At 47.3% G+C, this 18,485-nt stretch overlaps 1 protein-coding gene and 1 long non-coding RNA gene across 2 annotated transcripts; both read right to left on the bottom strand.

Annotated features, from left to right (window-relative positions):
* Window positions 1-280: 280 nt before the first annotated feature.
* On the bottom strand, window positions 281-850 carry LOC135326392 (olfactory receptor 14J1-like). The gene has a single exon (XM_064504275.1). The coding sequence runs from the start codon at window positions 848-850 to the stop codon at window positions 281-283; it is 570 nt and encodes a 189-aa protein (XP_064360345.1).
* A 10,533-nt stretch (window positions 851-11,383) lies between these two features.
* On the bottom strand, window positions 11,384-17,726 carry LOC135326417 (uncharacterized). Its single transcript, XR_010386823.1, has 2 exons — window positions 17,385-17,726; window positions 11,384-13,647 (listed from the first exon to the last, which is right to left on the bottom strand). It is a non-coding gene; the product is annotated as an uncharacterized LOC135326417 (long non-coding RNA).
* Window positions 17,727-18,485: the final 759 nt, after the last annotated feature.

The raw sequence follows: 18,485 nt of genomic DNA on the forward strand, positions 1-18,485 counted from the left end.
GCATCTGGGGGAGCTCAGACTAGCAGGCTCTGAGGTTCCCCCACCTCTGCTGGTGAAGGGGGAAGCCTGGCTTCCTGCCTCAACACTGTCCCTGGGTCAGATACCAATGAGAGATTCCTGAGGACAAGTGGCACAAAGCAAAGGTTTTTTTTTTACAAAAATGTAACCAAGAAAAAACAAGCAAGCAAGAAAGACATGAACAACACATAGCAATGATGCTAAATCACGTGGAAACAAGGAGCATATGCACATGGGATGGTTATTGATGCTGACACTGGACTCATTGAACAAGTTTCCTTAGGGCATCCTTGAGCTCCTTGTTCCTCATGCTGTAGATGAGGGGGTTCACTGCTGGAGGCACCACCGAGTACAGAACAGCCACCACCAGATCCAGAGCTGGGGAGGAGAGGGAGGGGGGCTTCAGGTAGGCAAACATTGCAGTGCTGAGAAACAGGGAGACCACGGCCAGGTGCGGGAGGCACATGGAAAAGGCTTTGTGCCGGCCCTGCTCAGAGGGGATCCTCAGCACAGCAGTGAAGATCTGCACGTAGGACAGCACAATGAAAATGAAACACCCAAACATTAAACAGGCAGTAACCACAAGAAGCCCCAATTCCCTGAGGTAGGAGTCTGAGCAGGAGAGCTTGAGGATCTGGGGGATTTCACAGAAGAACTGCTGCATGGTGTTGCCTTGGCAGAGTGGTATTGAAAATGTGTTCCCAGTGTGCAGAAGAGCACAGAGAAAACCACTGGCCCAGGCAGCTGCTGCCATTTTGACACAAGCTCTGCTGCCCATGAGGGTCCCGTAGTGCAGGGGTCTGCAGATGGCCACAAAGCCGTCATAGGCCATGACAGTGAGGAGAGAATACTCTGCCAATATGAAAAAGACAAAGAAAAAGACCTGGGCAGCACATCCTGAGTAGGAAATGGCCCTGGTGTCCCTCAGGGAATTGGCCATGGATTTTGGGACAGTGATGGAGATGGAGCCAAGGTCAAGGAGGGAGAGGTTGAGGAGGAAGAAGTACATGGGGGTGTGGAGGCGGTGCTCGCAGGCTACAGCTGTGATGATGAGGCCGTTGCCCAGGAGGGCAGCCAGGTAGATGCCCAGGAAGAGCGAGAAGTGCAAGGGCTGCAGCTCTTGTGTGTTCGCAAATGCCCAGAGGAGGAACTCGTTGAAGGAGCTGCTGTTGGACATAGGCTCCTTCAGGGCACAGGAGGATTTTCCAAGAAAGAAGGGACATTGACAAGTTAGGACAGACTTGTCTGAGAAAAGTTTTGTCCTAAATCCCTCCCAAACACACACACATTACCTCTCCCCATCTCAGCAACACCGTCCTTGAGCTCCATGGCTTGAGCTCTGCTTTATGCTGGCTGAGTTTGCTGTGAGGAGCAGGGGGCCAATGGGCTCCAGAGGAGTCAGCCCTGACCGACAGGAGTGTCTACATGGGAACAGGGGGGACTAAGATTTATATTCCCAGTTCCAGTCAGATTTCATACACTCGTAATGTTAAAGGGATGTCAGTATCTTCACTCCCAGTTCCAAATAATGTCGGTTCATGAATAGTTTTAAGGCTTATTGTGTTTTCTTTAGCTGACCCTGTTGTACCAGAAGAGAATTCTTAGAGGTAGAAATCCTCAGCATTGCTGCTGAACTCAAAGGGACCAGCTGTGATTCCAGAGAGCGAAAAGCATTCACTCCAGCTTTAGTGCAGAGGCAGGAGAGCTGGCCTGGCCATCTGCCGTGTTCCCAGCTGCCCTGTGCTCCCACCTCGGAGGTGGAGGACAGTTGCACTCGTATTACCCAAAAAAGAAATGATACTGTGGAGAGCAGAGGAATCCACTTCCAAAGTGCCCATCAGCACTCTTTCTGAGGGTGTGTGAGGCAGGTCTCAGCCCTCCCCTTCTAGCCAGCAACACCTTGGGCTCCTTCCAGCTGCCCACATCCAGCCTCCCAGCAGCATGTCCATGGCCTCAGTATCTAGGTGGCTTCTCCCTGGGGCACCCAGATAACATGCAGCTGCAGTGGGAGATCTGGGCCCTTCTGGAGGGCAGCTGCAGCCCAGCCAGACACCCCAGGCAAACGGCAGAATGTCCTAAGGATGGGGTGTCCTGACAAGAGAGTTGGCTCATTCCCAGCTCCCCACACTGCACTGCCCAGAGCCCCACAGGCTAGAGGGGCACTTGGGCACCTCACTGTCAAGGACACGTCTGCATGGCAGGACCTGCAGGGTCAGTGTTGTCTGAACTGCATCAGAAACCCCCCTGCCCAGAGAGTCCAAGGGGAAGGACAAGGGCAGCATGGGCAGGTGGGAAACATGGAGCAATACCATGACATTTGTGCCCAGGGAGGCAGGGACAGGCAGGCACAGAGGGGCACTCAGCAGTGTCTCCTCTCCTGCATGTCCAGCTGCCGAGGAAACGACTCCTGCCTTGGACCCCACAGCCTTGAGAGCAGAGGGCTGTGCTGGCTGGCAGAGGAGAGGAGGTGCTGGAGCTGAGGGTTTCCTCTCACACTCTGAGCATGACTCTGCTGCCTGGAGCCGTCCCTGCGGGCAGCTGTTTCTCTGTCCCCACGTCTCTCCCCTGTCCAGTGCTCACAGACCCCATCCCACCCGCTGGGTGCTCAGCTCTGCCCTGCAGAAACCTCCCGGGGACAGGACACTGCCCAGGGCACCTCCATGGTTGCAGGTGCTCCGGAGCAGGGGAGACAAACCTTGGTGAGGCTGGAAAGGTGCTGCTGGCTCTGTCTGTAGGCTTCAGGGTGGATGGAGGCATTTGCTGAGTGCCTCCCACACCGCTGTCTAAACCTGACAGGTCCAATCCAATTTCACCCCACCCAAAGAGAATAAAACTGAAAGCACAGACTCATGACAGCTCCTTCCCTTTCATGTATCCCCTGCCTTGACCTTCCTTTTGGAAAGGCCCCTCCAGAAATGTCCTGGGAGTGAGCCGGAGCTTGGAGCAGTCCTGACCCACACAGCTCCCTCTTGACAGGACCTGCCCTGCTGGGGGTCTCTCCTCCCACCCACAGCTTCTCCCCCAGTGCTGTGGGGAGCTCCCTGGGCAGGCTGAGGGCTGGCCCTTGCAGGCAGCAGAGTCACTGCTCCAGGCACACAGCACCCTGGGGTGCAGGGACACAGCTGTGAGTTACAGCCCATGCAGACCTGTGTGCACACCCCAGCTTCACAACCCTGCAGCATCCCTGGGAGAAGGTGGCAGGATGCCCTGTCCCTGTGATGGTGTGGCTGGGAATCCCTGCTCTAAAGGATGTCCCCCTCCCCTGCAATGGAGAAACTGGGAGAGTGATCCTTAAAAATCCAGTTGTGTGACTGGACAGGTTTCAAGACCTTTCCAGGAACCTCAGTAGCATTGCCCTGCAGCCAGAGACTTACCGTGTCAATGGCTGTGAAGATTCCTCCCACAAGCAGCTCTCCTCTGTCCTCCCACTCCACACTGCCTTCCACTTCTCTCTGCCTTCTCTCAGCTCATGTCAGCAGCAGCAGGCAGTGCCCGCAGCCCTGCTGCTTTTGGCAGAGGAGCTGCTCCTGCACACAGCTGTGTCTGGGCAGTGCTGCCAGGTTGCCATGAGCTCCCTCCATCCCAGGAGCCTGGCCCCACTCAGGAGCAGAGGCCCAGCTGGTGGCATGACTTTCTCTGTCCCCTGTGCTCCTTCCTTCTGGGAAATGTTCACTGACATATACTAAAATAATCACTGATGGTCCCTCTCTAAACACTGAAGGAAGACTGATTGCAGCATTGCAATTTGTCTCATCAGAGGATGGTTACCTATGAAAGATGGAAACGTCTCATTCTGGTAGCCCCTATTCCCATTTAGTACACCTAAATGGGGACAAGGATAGAGTTTGTTTTCCCATTGTTCAGATATTGTTTCCGATGAGTCAGTTTGGGCTTCTCAGGATGCGTTAGAAGGCCCTGGGCTGGCATAGGATTCAAATCCTTCCCGTGAGCTCCACAAAAAACACACAGAAGGTGGGATTCCCCTTGCCCAGGCAGAAGTGAGCATAGCATGGATGTCTGCATGCAATATCTTGGTCTAAGCTCCCATTATAATCCCTGGAGATGGAGGGTGGGAGTCAGCTGCTCACACACAAACACCTGGTGACATTGGAAGAGACAGAGGTGGTCCAAGGCATGTGCCAGTGTCTGCTTGCTCTGATGGAGCAAGTGTGAGACCTACATCCTTCTAGAGCATGAGTTGGGGGCTAAGTAGGGAATTGCCTTGGCCACTGAAATGGTAATAGATGTCCTCTGCTACCAGAGCTCCACTCACTAAGAAGCTGAGACACATGCAGATCCCAACATTGCAAACAGTTGATGCCATCCAGTGCAGGCACTTGTTTCAGTGACACAGCAATAGGCCTGCAGGGCCATGTCGGGTGCCTGGGATGTCCAGCACAACCACGTGTCTCTAGCGGATACACCATGGGAGCTACAGGAAAACCATGACCTTTGGAGTGCTTGCTGGGCAAGTGCCCCAGGGCATCTCAGATTTCCTACCAGTGCTCAAACAATTGGATCCCACCACTGCCTTTAGGCCAAGTCCATCCCATCTACAGCCAGGCGTGCTTCATAAATGGGAGAGACACGTCACACCAAGGTCTCCGCTCTGGTCTCTGAACCCTTCAAACCTTCTAGCTTTCCTCCTCCTGAACCTCTTCTCACCCCCAGATGATATGACCAGAAACTGGGCTAATGATGACCTCAGAGTGGCCAAATCACAGGCTGCCCAGGGCCAGAGACTTCTTCAGTGGCTCCTTTTCCTTCCTGCAGATCAGTTCACCTCTGCCACAGGACCCAGGGTGCTACAAATCAGCTCAGGCAGCAAACCCCTCTCCTGCCATTCCTGCACAGCCCAGCTCTGTTTCTCCCTGGCCTTGGGCACTGCAGGGTTTGCCCTCTTAGTGGGAACCTCCTTTCACCATTACATTGCCACCTGCTATCTATGCCAGCATGTCTGTGCTCTGAAGTGGGGCCATTGCACACACGGTGTCCTTGGCTCTTGGTAACAGGTTTCCCTAGTACAAATCTGTTCCCTGTGCCACAGCTGAGGCTCTGCAACCCAAATATACACAAGTGCATGCAGGCTGGGGCACAGAGTGGAGCAGATGGAGATGCACAAGCTGTCACAGGCCTGAAACAAGGTTGGAATAACTGAGATGCAGTGGGACAGCTGGCATGACTGGAGGGCTGTGATGGCAGGGTACAAGCTCTGCAGGCAAGACGGTTAGGGAAGATGAGCAGGGGGGATGCCCTTGGTGTGAAGGGACAGCTCAGATGTATGGACCTCTTGCATGGGATGGACAAGGGTTTGGGTGAGAGCTTGTGCGTGAGCATCAGAGTAGAGGTGACGTTGTGATGAGAGTTACAGACCACCCAACGAGGGTGAGGAGGTGGAGGAGTTGGATACAGTCTCCCTTAAGCAACCTGAGGAAGTCAGGAGGTCACAAGGCCTGGTTCTTACAGGGGGGACTTTAATCTCCCTGACATTCATTGGAAGGGCAAACAGCAGGGTGCAAGCAGTCCAGGGGATTTCTGGAGGGTGTCAGGGACATCTTCTAAGCACAGCTCCCTGATGGGCCAAGAAGGGTGATGCTCACCTGGACCTGGTTCACACACACAGGGAAGCACTCATCAGGCCTGTGATAATCTGTGGAATCCTCGGCTGCAGTGACTGTGGAATAGTGGAGTCCCAGATCATGAGGGCAGTGAGGAAGGACAAGAGCAGTGTACAGGCTCTGGCCTTCAGAGGAGCAGTTTTCGGTCTCTCCAGGGAATCCCATTGGAGGCAGCCATGAAGGGCAATGGAACTCAGGAAAGCCAGCAGGTCCTTTAGGGCAGCAGCCACCAAGCACAACGATGGTCCCTACCGATACTCAGTAAAACTAGTAGACATCTTGGGAGATCAGCTTGGCTAAACAGGATACTATTGTCCACCAAAGTAGGGATGATGTTAGGGAAATCAGAGCTCCCAGAGGATAGACACTTGCAGGGGATGTCAAGGGCATGAAGAAGAGCTGCTACTACTCCACTAATGGAGAAAGACACCTGGGCTCACTGCTGCATGGTGCAGGGGCTCTAATAATAGCAGATTCAGATAGGTCTGAGGAGCTCAGTGCCTTCTTGGCTTCAGTCTGCACCCACAAGGTCTCCTGGGCTGCTGTGCCTCGAGTCAGGGCTCCAGAGAAGAAAAACAGCCAGCAGTGGATGAGCATTGAGTGAGGGATTGCTTGCAAGAGCTAAATCAATAGAAGTCTCTGGATTTAGATGCCTTGCATCTAAGGACTTTGAGAGAGCTGTCTGCTGTCTTTACAAGGCCACTGCTTATCACTTTGAAAGGCTGTGGAGATCAGGGGAGGTCCCAATGACCAGAAAAAGGAATATGTTGTCCCATCTTCAAAAATGGCCACAAGGACCACCCAGGGAGCTGCAGGCCCTTCAGCCTCACTTTGGTGTGGAGTGTGTCATGCAGCCAGTCCTCTCAGATCACATTTCTGGGCACGTGAAGAATGTGCCTGGGAGCAGCCAGCATGGATTTACTGAAGGTAAATCATTCCTGACCCACCTAATTGCCTTCTGTGATCAAAGACCTATGACTGTGCAGGAGCAGAAAGTACTGGATGATCATTTACCATGATTTTAGCAAGGTGTTGGACACTGTCTGCATGAATATTCTTGAATACAAGTCAGGCTTTACGATGAGTAGAGAACTAGGTGGGTAAAAAGCTGGTTGGATGATCGAGCTCAGAGGGTTTTTTTTGAATGGGTCATTCTTTACCAGGAAGCCAGGTAAAGGTGGAGTATTCAGGGTCTACACTGGACCTGTCTATTCTGACAGGTTCATCAGTGACCTGCAGCATGCAACTCTCATCACGTTTGTAAATGACATCTAATCAGGAGGAAGAGGCAGGAAGATTGGGCTAGAGACCTCCTGAGGTCCCTTCCACCCTGAAGGAGTCCATGATTCTTCCCACTCTCAATATTCTCTTGTTGGTGCCTGGGAAAGGATGCAGGTTCCCTGTGACAGTGGAAGTAGGCCAGCTTTGTTGTCCTCCTCCAGGCAGAATTATTCAGCTGCAGGGCTTCTTGGCAGGAATCCCCAAGACAGCCCTGATCAATCCTTTACTTTGCTTTTAATTTCCTTGCTTTTTTTTCTTTCTTCCCCTTTTAATCTTGTCTCTATTACCATCCTGGTCCCTTCCCCTACAATCAGCCCACTCCTGCTTCCCCTTAACTCTTTGGTGCTGCTTTGGCTTCTTCTTTTGTTTTGTTTTGGGTTTTTTTTTTTTGTTCTGTTTTTGTTTTGACACAGGAGGAGCTACAGTCCAGAAGGATCTTGAGGAACTTCGGTGATTCGGACAACAGATACCTTATGGATACTTGCAAGAAAAGTGTCAAGTCCTGTGCCTAGGTGGAAATAAAGTTGTGCATGAGGAGGGGTTGAGGGACCTCAGCTTCTTTATCCTGCTGAAGTGGAGGTAGTAGAGCAGGAGCCTGTGACTGCTTCAAGGGTGGTATCAGAGATGATGGAGCTTTTCTTGGTAGTGGGAAACAGCATGAGAAGGAGAATAAGCCACAAACAGCAGCTTGTGGGGCTTAGATGTGATATTAGGAAAAGAAAATATCACTTGTAGGGTAGTGCTGTGGTGCTATAGGATACGCAGAGGGAGTCTGTGTTCAGCCCCTGGCTCTGTGTTTCAAGGAAAAGTGAGGACAGGAAGACATCAGGAGAGGTCAGGAGATCCCAGGGTGAGTTCAAGCTTAGGAAGCAGGTTGGTTGTCTACTGTCTGCAAGGAAACATGCACAGGCGTGGGAAAGCATAGGACAGCCTGAGATTAAGATGGCTGAGGGCACTGCCAGGGTTGAAAGCTCCCAACACAGTGAGGTCTTTGTCCTCTTGGCTATGGCTGGTGTCTCTGCCACCGAGGCCCACAAGAAGACACCATTCCTTAAAACACTGTGGCCTTGCTGCCTCCTTGTCCCTTGGGAGCCCAGCAGGTGCCGTATCATGGTCCTTTGCTTGTCATTGTGCACCCCCACCCACACACTGCCCCCAGGAAGAGCCCTGAGCAATGCAGGATGGAAAGGATCACCCTAACCAGGGGCTGGCTGTCAGTGCCTGACTGCTCTGCTTGACAACACACATCCAGGTTGACTTGGCATCACAGCCACCTGCACATTGCCTTTGCCTACCTGCAATCAGGGCCTCTAACTTTCTGCTCTAATCAGCCCCTGGGGAGGCTTTGTTGGTAATGGCCCTCAGTGGGACCTGTTAACGCTCCAAGAAACTTGGGATTTGCTTCTGACTTTAACATCTGGAGAGGTTTTTTCACTCTTTTCTCAGCATCTGTGGTTCAGGGGCGCAGCACCAGATACACTCGAGGGGTCATTAAAAACCCTCTAAGGAGCCATGCGTTTTTCCATAATTTTCTTCAGTTCTTCAAGTCTTGTGTGGCTAATTAGAAAGTTTTCAGCTGTGTATTGAAATTAGGCAGATTTCAATGAGCACCTGAACAGGAAAAAATGTCTGCTTCTGAAGCTTTCTTTATTCTTCAGTTCTCAGAATAAGCGATACCCACATTCTCCAATTGAGACTGACCCCCACTGGGTCTCCTAATCAAGTCTGGGCAGGTAGGACAAGCAGTATTTTTGATAGGAGACATGTATGGACAACCTTCCTCCCCAGCTCCCCAGACCTGCCAGTTCCCTCATCAGCCACTGGGGACTTAGAGCACTCTGGTTAAAATCTAAGGTTTTTCCTCTCAAGTCTGTAGCTGAAGGTTAATAAAGCTCATGTGCACCAATTCCCACCTGCTTTCCTTAGAGAACTAGCTGCAAAGAGACACAGAAGGATTTGTCTTAATTGTGATGAAACAAAAATAAAATCTGAAACTGTTTCATGAAAGATAAAAGACACTCCTCAACTGTATGTTAAGTCCAAGCTGCCTCCAGTGAGCTCCACTGCCCACAAGACATAAACTTCCTTGAAATGTTTTCAACAGATAGTTTAGAAGGGATAGACAAGAAGTGAACAAAGAAGCTGGCTAAAGAGACAATGAAACTGCTGAAGGATGAGGCAAGCTTCAGACTCCCAGAAGCTCAGAGCAGCAACTGGAGAGTTGAGAGGTATCTGAATGATAAAGAGCAAGGAGAGGAGGAAAACTGTGAAACTATGGAAAGTGCATATGCCCAGATGATCTGGTGCAAAGATGCCTTTAGAAATGATCAAATTAATCAGGATGTGGAAATATGTGAAAGGTTAGTGAGATTAAACGCACAGCATAACAGACAGAGCAGTGGTAATGCAAGTTAAGGGGCAGAACAATATTTCTTCTCCTGAGATTAATACTCTTCCTGAAGATTTCCACTCTTTCATCATAGCAAAACACTGACATTAAAATTAGCCAATCATTTGAGCTGATGAAAGTGTGTTCATATTTTTGAAATGTTGAGAACAGTTCTTCACCTTTTTCTGGCTGAACTCAGCTGTCCAACCACAAGCAGCCAGTGGCACCTGGGGAGGCCCTGGTGCATCTGAAGGACCTGCCTGGGCCTGGCAGCTCTTGCAGGGGACCTGTGGGAGACCAGAGCCCCTGGGAGCTGCAGAGGGAGGCTGGGCAGAGGGGACCAGGGCATCTGCAATGGCACCACATGTCCATGACCCTTTGACTGAATCCTACCCCAGTTCTGAAAATCTTTTTCCTTTCACACAAAAAGATAATGCATAATCATTCCAAAAGACTAGTGCACTAAAACAAAGCAAAGCAAGAATAACAATAAGAACAGAAATAATTTAAAAGCTGGAAAGTATAACAAAATTTTTAGATCTTTTTCTTCATTTCCTTCTTGTTTCATTTTTAATGTCATTTTCTGTACACTTCTGTTATAATCAGGCCTACACCATTAAAACAGATATTTTTGTGTCTCTCACAGGGCCCTGCCCCCCCCCCCCCCCCCGCCCATGGCTGTCTGTGCCACCCCTCACTCTTTGCACAGAGCGAGTCACAGTCTATGGTGTTGGGCTCTCCAAACTGAGGAGGAAAGCAGGGGGACCAGCTTCAAAGAAATGCTCTGTGTTTGGATGGCCAACGTACCTGTGTTACTGTGGTGTTTTAGAGGAGTCCTGAAAACATCTCGCCACACTCCCTTTTCCTTCCCTGCTTGGTCAGTGACGTGTGACTTCATTTTAGGGGGCGACAGGGAGGAGGCTGATCTCACCCCATGCCAGACCTCGTCAGTGCAGACGTCTCTGTCTAGTCTAGTTGTCCGGACTTCCCCTTTCAGTCTATGGAGGGAAATAGGTTGTCTCAATTGAGTTGTTTTGAGACACATTTCCTAATTGCAAGTTAAGGTACTGTAGGAGCCACCTCCAAAATCTCCAGCACCCTGTGGGAACACAGCTATCCCAGGGCATCTCAGGCAGCAACAGCCTCTCTATGTGGGCAAATGAATCAAGCCCCAAAGGGAGATTCTAGTCATACGCTGAAATCTTCTCAAAAAATAACTTAATGTAATAATTGACAAAACATCCTCTTTTCAAAAACTTCATACATTTTTACCATTTCCATATATATATTTTTCTTTCTTATTAATTAGCAGCAACATATTCATGCACTGCAGTCATTAGTCTGTCTGTGCAGCCGTACATACATATGTACACATTCTTCATCAAAATATATTTGCTGCCAACACTCTGAATGGAGAAACCCTGTTCTGAGGAACTACTTTAAATCAACGTTTCAGATCTCTTCTTCTGCTTCTCTCTCCTGTCTTCTTCCTCTGCCTCTTCTCTCTTTACAGAGAACAGTTCACTGAATCACAGCCCTTGGGGTGGACGAGACCTCTGGATGCCATGTAGTCTCAATCCTCCCGGTCAATGTAGAGGGAACAAGATGAGCTTGCGCAGGGGCTCCCCTCAGTTATGGATTTTCCACAAAGGTGCTGAGAATGCGCTGCATCCCATGGTCCAGGCCTTTAATAAAGGTGTTAAACAGTCCTGTCCCACATGTTGATCATTGAGGAATAACACTAGTACCGGCTGCCACTTGGAACTTGTACCACTGAGCACAGCATTTCAGCCTGATGGTCCAGCCAATCTTCCACCTTCCCTATGGTCCATTGATCCAGGGCAGATCTCAGCAATTTGGCTATGAGGAGACTATGAGGGACTGCATCAAAGGCCTTGATAAAGTGAAGGTTCACAAAATCCTCTGCTTTCCCCTTGGGCACAAAGCCATTCATCTGATGGTAGGAGGCAATCAGATTGGTCAGGCATGGTTTCCATTTCCCCTCGGTCAACTTGTTGTCCGAAAAGCGGATTCGTTGCCCGGTGTGCAATGAGCCAATAATTACACACTCAGGAGAGACATTTATTTATTTATTTCAGAGTTGCGCAAGCCTGGGTGCTTGGTGGTCTCCCACAAATCAAGCACACCCCCCTAACTTTTCAGGTAGCATTTATACAATCAAATTTGCCATATTTGTGACTTCCTTCCTCTTATTGCCATATTTGTGACTTCCTTCCTCTTTCACACTGATTGGTTAATGATTTCTTCACATTTCCCTGGGTCCCACCCCTGCTTCTCAAGGTCCTGATCAATTAATTAACACTGCCCCAGCTGGGTCAGTAGGTGTTATCTTCCAAGGCCCTGAGGAAGAAGACATAATCCAGACCCCTTAATCATCACTGTTTTAACAGTGAGAGGAAGCTTTTTACTTCCCAAGGTCCTGGCGTCCAAACAGGCCTTATTTCTCAGCCTTGGCATCCTCCCTTCTGGAGAGTGGGGCACAGGAATGCAGACTGCTTGTAACTCCCTTATCTCTCCAGCCTGCACCAGCTCTGAGGCCTTTTCTTAATGAACTAGGAGCACGGCCTAAGGCTTCAGCAAATTTAGCTACTTATGCTAAGCAAGTGTGCGGCTACTCATGCTAAATAAATTCTATCTAAGATAGAAGTTATCCAAATCTACCTACTTCAAACATTCTTTCTGAGCTTCTCAGGGTTGTCTTGTAACAATTCCCCCCTTTGAGACTTATATGATCATTTTCATATTAGTCTCACTCTTTTAAAATCTTTCCCATATTAGTTTTATATAACACTTAGAAATACATTGAATCACTACATAAACGCATACAAAAATTACTAGCATCAATCCTAGAATTGTTAAACATTTTTTAACCCATGAGCTCACATCAGGGAACCAGGAAGTCAACCATTTCCATATTTCTTCAAATCCGAAAGAAGTATCATCTTTCTGAACCTCATGTAAGATTTCAGTCTGCTTCCAGATTTCATTTAGATCGGTAGAAATTCTCCCGCTTTGATCCACATATACACAGCAACTAGTATTTATTACTGTACATACTCCTCCCTGAGATGCCAATAACATATCTAGAGCCATTCGGTTTTGGGTACTTATTTTAGCAATTTCTGAAACCTCCTCTTGTAAAGCTGCAATGGCATCAGAGGTTTTATTCCCTATTTTTTCAATAACTGCTGAAATATTTATTATTGCTTTTTCAAGTTCACTCACTCCCAATTGTGGGAACAGCCACCTTACGAATGACTGAAACCTAGTAGGTCGATCTATTAAAGGATTATTGACCCTCTTTTGTCTCCTCATGAATGTTCTTAGCCAGGATTTTTGATATTTATTACTTAGTTCTTTTCTTATAGTAACATTAGGGATTATTGCCCCTAAAGTACACGTCCCTGACCAATTAGGAGGTAGCACTTTTCGTGCCTTGTTCCCACACAACCAATACCATCCACTACCTTTCGGAACATGCCACCCATTTAGTTCCTTACTTGGCCATTTATAACCTATTTCAGGTATATGAGAGCAATTTTTATAACCTCCCACCTTAATGGCTCCAGTACAGTTGATCGGTTGCTTTCCATAGGGTACAGTTTTTTCCCACCATCTATTACTATTATTACATCTTCGGACACATTGATAATAATCTCCTGTCACACTCTGGACTTCCCATTCCTGTTCGGTTGTTTCATTATATTTCGTTTGATTGCTATCATTTCTTATCTGTTTCATAAATTCCATAAAGGAAAAATTAAGAGGCACTCCAATTAGGGGGAAGCCCTTGTTGGAATGTTCAGGGAAGTGGGTACACACCCAGCAATCCTTCTGGTTAATTATCTTCATAGATTTCGTAATTACTTCCAAATGGAGATTATGGCTCCAAAATCCTTCCTGGTTCCCTTTAATTGTTTGGCTCAGGTAACTTAGAAGAACTAACCACCACATTTCTCTCCTGGTTATTTGGGAGAACATCATTTTTACACAGATACCATAGATATCATAACAACAATATTAACCCTATTCCTAACAAACAGATTAAAGCAATTCTTTCCTGAATACAATCTAAATTTAAAACCGATTCGCTTTCAATACAACTCAAATATCTTTATATATTTTTAACTTTAAAGGTTGAACTTGTTCAGCTTTCCACGTCTCTCGAGGTACTGCTTTCACTCGGGTGTAGTGGATCCAGGAATCAATTCCCTGCAGTTTCACAGCAGTATTTGTTGTTAGCAGTACAAGATACGGTCCCCTCCACTTTTCTACCAACGGCTCGTCCTTCCAGGTCCGAAGGTACACTTGATCTCCTGGCTGGAATGAATGTACAGGTGAATCTAAAAGTACAGGAGACCTTAACTGGATGTACCTACGGAGAGAAGTAAGAACCTTTGCCATAGACAAGAGATAATCACTTAAAATTTGATCGCCCTTAACGTGCATTTGAATTTCATTTCCAGTTAAATTTACAGTGTAAGGTTTACCATACAGAATCTCAAATGGACTAACTTTCTCCCTAACCCTTGGGGTTATTCTGATTCTTAATAATGCCAGAGGTAAAACATCAGTCCATTTCATCTGAGTCTCCTGACACAATTTTCCTACCTGTCTCTTAATTGTTTGATTCATTCTTTCCACTTTTCCACTGGATTGTGGCCTCCAGGGGGTATGTAAGTCCCATTTAATTTGTAGTATTTTTGAGATTTGCTGTACTATTTCTGCTATAAAATGAGGTCCTCTATCTGAAGAAAACCCTTCTGGTACCCCAAATCTTGGTATAATTTCTTTTAATAACATTTTTACTACCTCCCTGGCCTTATTGGTACGGCACGGGAAAGCTTCAGGCCATCCTGAAAAGGTGTCAACAATTACCAACAAATATTTATATCCATTACATTTTGGTAATTCAGAAAAATCAATTTGCCAGTAATCCCCGGGCATAAAGCCCCTTTTTACTTCCCCTGGGGGGGGCTTCTTCTGAAACACATTAGTCCTTTTTCCCTCTGATAATTCCAGAGCCCGGGCTAAAGCAATCAGTTCTGCTTTCTGGGCTGATGTATTTGCTGGTAGTGATCTTGCTTCGATTTCTCCTTCCAAAGTGACAACAGTGTATCCAGCCCTTCTTTCTCCCTTTATTATAAATCTGCTCCCATTGGTAAATAATTCGCAGTCTGGATTCTGCAATGGAACATCTCTCAAATCTGGACGGCTGGAATATACTCGCTCAATAGTTTGCAGACAGTCATGAGCCAACCTCCCCCTTCATGAAATGGTAATAAAGATGCCAGATTAAGGGTATTATACACCTTCATGGTTACATCTTCTTGCTCAAGTATCACTGCCTGGTACTGCACCATCCTACTTGGGGATAACCAGTGATGCCCTTTTTGTTCTAAAACTGCTGCAACAGCATGTGGCACATAAACAGTCACTTTTTGTCCCAATGTCAATTTTCGTGCCTCTTGTATTAACAGCACAGCAGCTGCAACTGCTCTGAGGCATCCTGGCCACCCTGCACTCACTTTATCCAGCTGTCTTGAAAAATAAGCCACAGGTCTTTTCCAATTTCCTAAAGTCTGTACAAGCACTCCCAAAGCCTGGTGCCCTCTCTCATGTAGTTGTTTTTCTTTTTCTTTTTTTTTTTTTTTTTTTTTTTTTTTTTTTTTTTTTTTACAGGCAGGATTGGAGTATTGTACTCGGATTGACATTCTCGCAGCAGTCCATACTTTAAGAAATTATTAATCATAGGCTCCAGTCCAACACGGGCCTCTAACTTCATGGGATACTGTTTTCACCTTACCGGTTTAGCTCCTTGTTTTAATTTCACCTTTACCGGTTCTGCACATCTGGCTCTTCCAGGTTTCTCCGTTGCCCACACAAAAGGGATTACTGCGTCCATTACTTCAGAGGGAATTTCACTTGGTCCATCCTCCACCTGTTCGGAATCCAGTGCTTTCTGCAACATATATGCTTGTGCCTTCCAGGCGTTACTTTGTGGAATGTGCACCTTAACTTTGTTTTGATCAAAGGTTATCTGTGCCCCCAGTTTATTCAGTAAATCCCTCCCCATTAGGGGTAATGGGCATTCTGGCATGTATAAGAATTCATGTGTTAACACTTTATTTCCTATTTCACATTTAATTGGTTGACAGAAAGGTTTGACCTCTCGCTTTCCCGTGGCCCCAATTACTGGCATAGAGAATTTACTCATTGGTCCCTTACAGCTATTTAGTACTGAATATGCCGCTCCAGTGTCTACTAAAAATTTAACTGTTTCGTTCCCCAGCTTTACTGAAACCAGGGGTTTGGCTGGGGAATCCAATTCCTCAACCCCCGGTCCCCATCAGTCTGAATCCTCTGTACCAATCATGAGCAAATCTGCCTCTGGAACAGATGCAGACTCAGGTTGCCAATGATCTGTTTGTCTCTTCGGGCACTCATTTTTCCAGTGCCCCTTCCCCCTGCAAATTGCACACTGATCTCTCCTTAGCGGAATTCCATCTCCCAAATTCCCTCTTACTCTATACCCTCTTCTACGTCCTTGTCCTTTCGGAAAACTCCCTCCCTGAGAGGGAGTTTGTGCTTGGGCAAATGCAGCTGCCAAGATTGCAGCATTTTGCCTCTTATCTTTCAGTTTCTCCTTTTGTTTTTCCTTTCTCTCCACTTCTTCCCTATTATTGTACACCTTATCTGCAATTTCTATTAATTGCGATATCGACATCCCCGACATACCATCTACTTTCTGAAGCTTTCTCCTTATATCTGGTGCTGATTGTCCTACAAATAATGTAGTAAAAGTTATTTTATTTGCTTCGTCCTCGGGATCCAAGTCTGTCCATTTTCGGGCAGTTTCACATAACTGCTCGTAAAATGCAGAGGGATCCTCAGTCTTACCCTGTGCGATTTGATATAGTTTTGCAATATTTTTGGGCCTAGGCACTCCATGCTTTACCCCATATAGTATTAACTGTTGGTACTGTTTAGTCATTAACCTGCCTGCCCCTGTGTTTTGATCCCAACCCGGTTCCCGGGTCGGCATAAAACGGTCTGGTCCGTCTCTGGCATTTTGCCTTTCATTTTCCTCTTGAGCTTTATCTAATACCATTCTTTTCTCCTCAGGTGAAAGCAAAGTATTTAAAAGCACCTGTAAATCCTGCCAATCTGGATTATGATTTTCAATTATCATTTTAAAGGATTGATACATTTTTTCTGGATTTTCTCGGTAGGACCCGGCAGACTCCTTCCAATTCATTAAATCTGTAGTTGAAAAAGGGACCTTCACATACACAGGCATCCCGTCTGGTCCGACTGCTTGACGCAGCGGGGCCTGAATCACGGGATTTTGTTGAGCCCGAGTGGCCCGAGTTCTGCCTGCAATCGGGCTACATGCCTCACTTCCCTTATTTCTGCTATTAACACTATCTTGATCTCTTTCCGGAGAGACCAATAATTGTACATCCTCTTCCTCATCACCCGCTTTTAAACATCTTTTCCCAATGCTACAAGCAGAGCAACACCGAGACATTTTCTCTTTGTTTCCCATCATCATTAACACATTTGAATCAGAGATCAACAGCTTACATTTTTTTCTAGTTTCATGATCATTTCTCAGAGAGAAGAACAAATCTACATATGGGACCTCATCCCATTTGTTCTGTCTTCTGCAAAACAACATAAGTTGCAAGATTGTATTATAGTTTAGCGTTCCCATTTCTGGCCATTTTTCCTCATCCTCCAGTTTATACATTGGCCACCACTGAGTACAGTATTCCTTTAATTTTCTCCTTGTTAAAGGATTCCCACCAAACTTTCTCCAATGTTTCAGGATGCATCCTAAAGGAGAACAGGAGGATACCCCCACAGATTGTCCTGTTCCCATATTACCACCCTTAAAAGAACGTTCTTACCAATTACGCTTTCGTACACTCCAGTCGTCACTGTCCAAACGTGTACAAAGCTTACCTTTGGTTACCACAACCAATTACCCTTGTATCATACCCTTTATGCAATGTCTCTTAATAATTACTGCGTTGCACCTTTGAGTCGCTTACCTGTTCCGACCAGGGAGGGTGCTCACGGAGTCCCCGAACAAAACGGTCGGTGCGCGCTGGAGTCCGATGAGCAGTGTCTCCCCGCCGGAACTGGCAAGACGATCCGGGCAAGGCTTTACAGCGAGGTCCCACCAGAGTCGCCAGAAAACTGTTGTCCGAAAAGCGGATTCGTTGCCCGGTGTGCAATGAGCCAATAATTACACACTCAGGAGAGACATTTATTTATTTATTTCAGAGTTGCGCAAGCCTGGGTGCTTGGTGGTCTCCCACAAATCAAGCACACCCCCCTAACTTTTCAGGTAGCATTTATACAATCAAATTTGCCATATTTGTGACTTCCTTCCTCTTCTTGCCATATTTGTGACTTCCTTCCTCTTTCACACTGATTGGTTAATGATTTCTTCACATTTCCCTGGGTCCCACCCCTACTTCTCAAGGTCCTGATCAATTAATTAACACTGCCCCAGCTGGGTCAGTAGGTGTTATCTTCCAAGGCCCTGAGGAAGAAGACATAATCCAGACCCCTTAATCATCACTGTTTTAACAGTGAGAGGAAGCTTTTTACTTCCCAAGGTCCTGGCGTCCAAACAGGCCTTATTTCTCAGCCTTGGCATCCTCCCTTCTGGAGAGTGGGGCACAGGAATGCAGACTGCTTGTAACTCCCTTATCTCTCCAGCCTGCACCAGCTCTGAGGCCTTTTCTTAATGAACTAGGAGCACGGCCTAAGGCTTCAGCAAATTTAGCTACTTATGCTAAGCAAGTGTGCGGCTACTCATGCTAAATAAATTCTATCTAAGATAGAAGTTATCCAAATCTACCTACTTCAAACATTCTTTCTGAGCTTCTCAGGGTTGTCTTGTAACAAACTCATGCTGCCTCTTCCAACCCTTCCCCTTCATGTGCTTGGAGATGGTTTCCAGGAGGATTTGCTCCATCACCTTGCCAGGGACTGAGAGGAAGACGACCAGCCTGCTGTTCCCCAGATCCTCCCTCTTGCCCTTCTGAAAAATGGGTGTGGTCTGCCTTTTCCCAGTCATCAGGAACCTCCATGATCACCCTGACATTTCATAGACAATTGGGAGCAGCATTGCAGTGACTCCA

This window comes from Dromaius novaehollandiae, unplaced genomic scaffold, assembly GCF_036370855.1.
Source record: "Dromaius novaehollandiae isolate bDroNov1 unplaced genomic scaffold, bDroNov1.hap1 HAP1_SCAFFOLD_27, whole genome shotgun sequence".
Taxonomy (NCBI): Eukaryota; Metazoa; Chordata; class Aves; order Casuariiformes; family Dromaiidae; genus Dromaius; species Dromaius novaehollandiae.

Bases quoted from the DNA above. Each gene is read 5' to 3' on its own strand.
- LOC135326392 (XM_064504275.1), bottom strand. From the start codon at position 850: ATGGCCTATGACGGCTTTGTGGCCATCTGCAGACCCCTGCACTACGGG.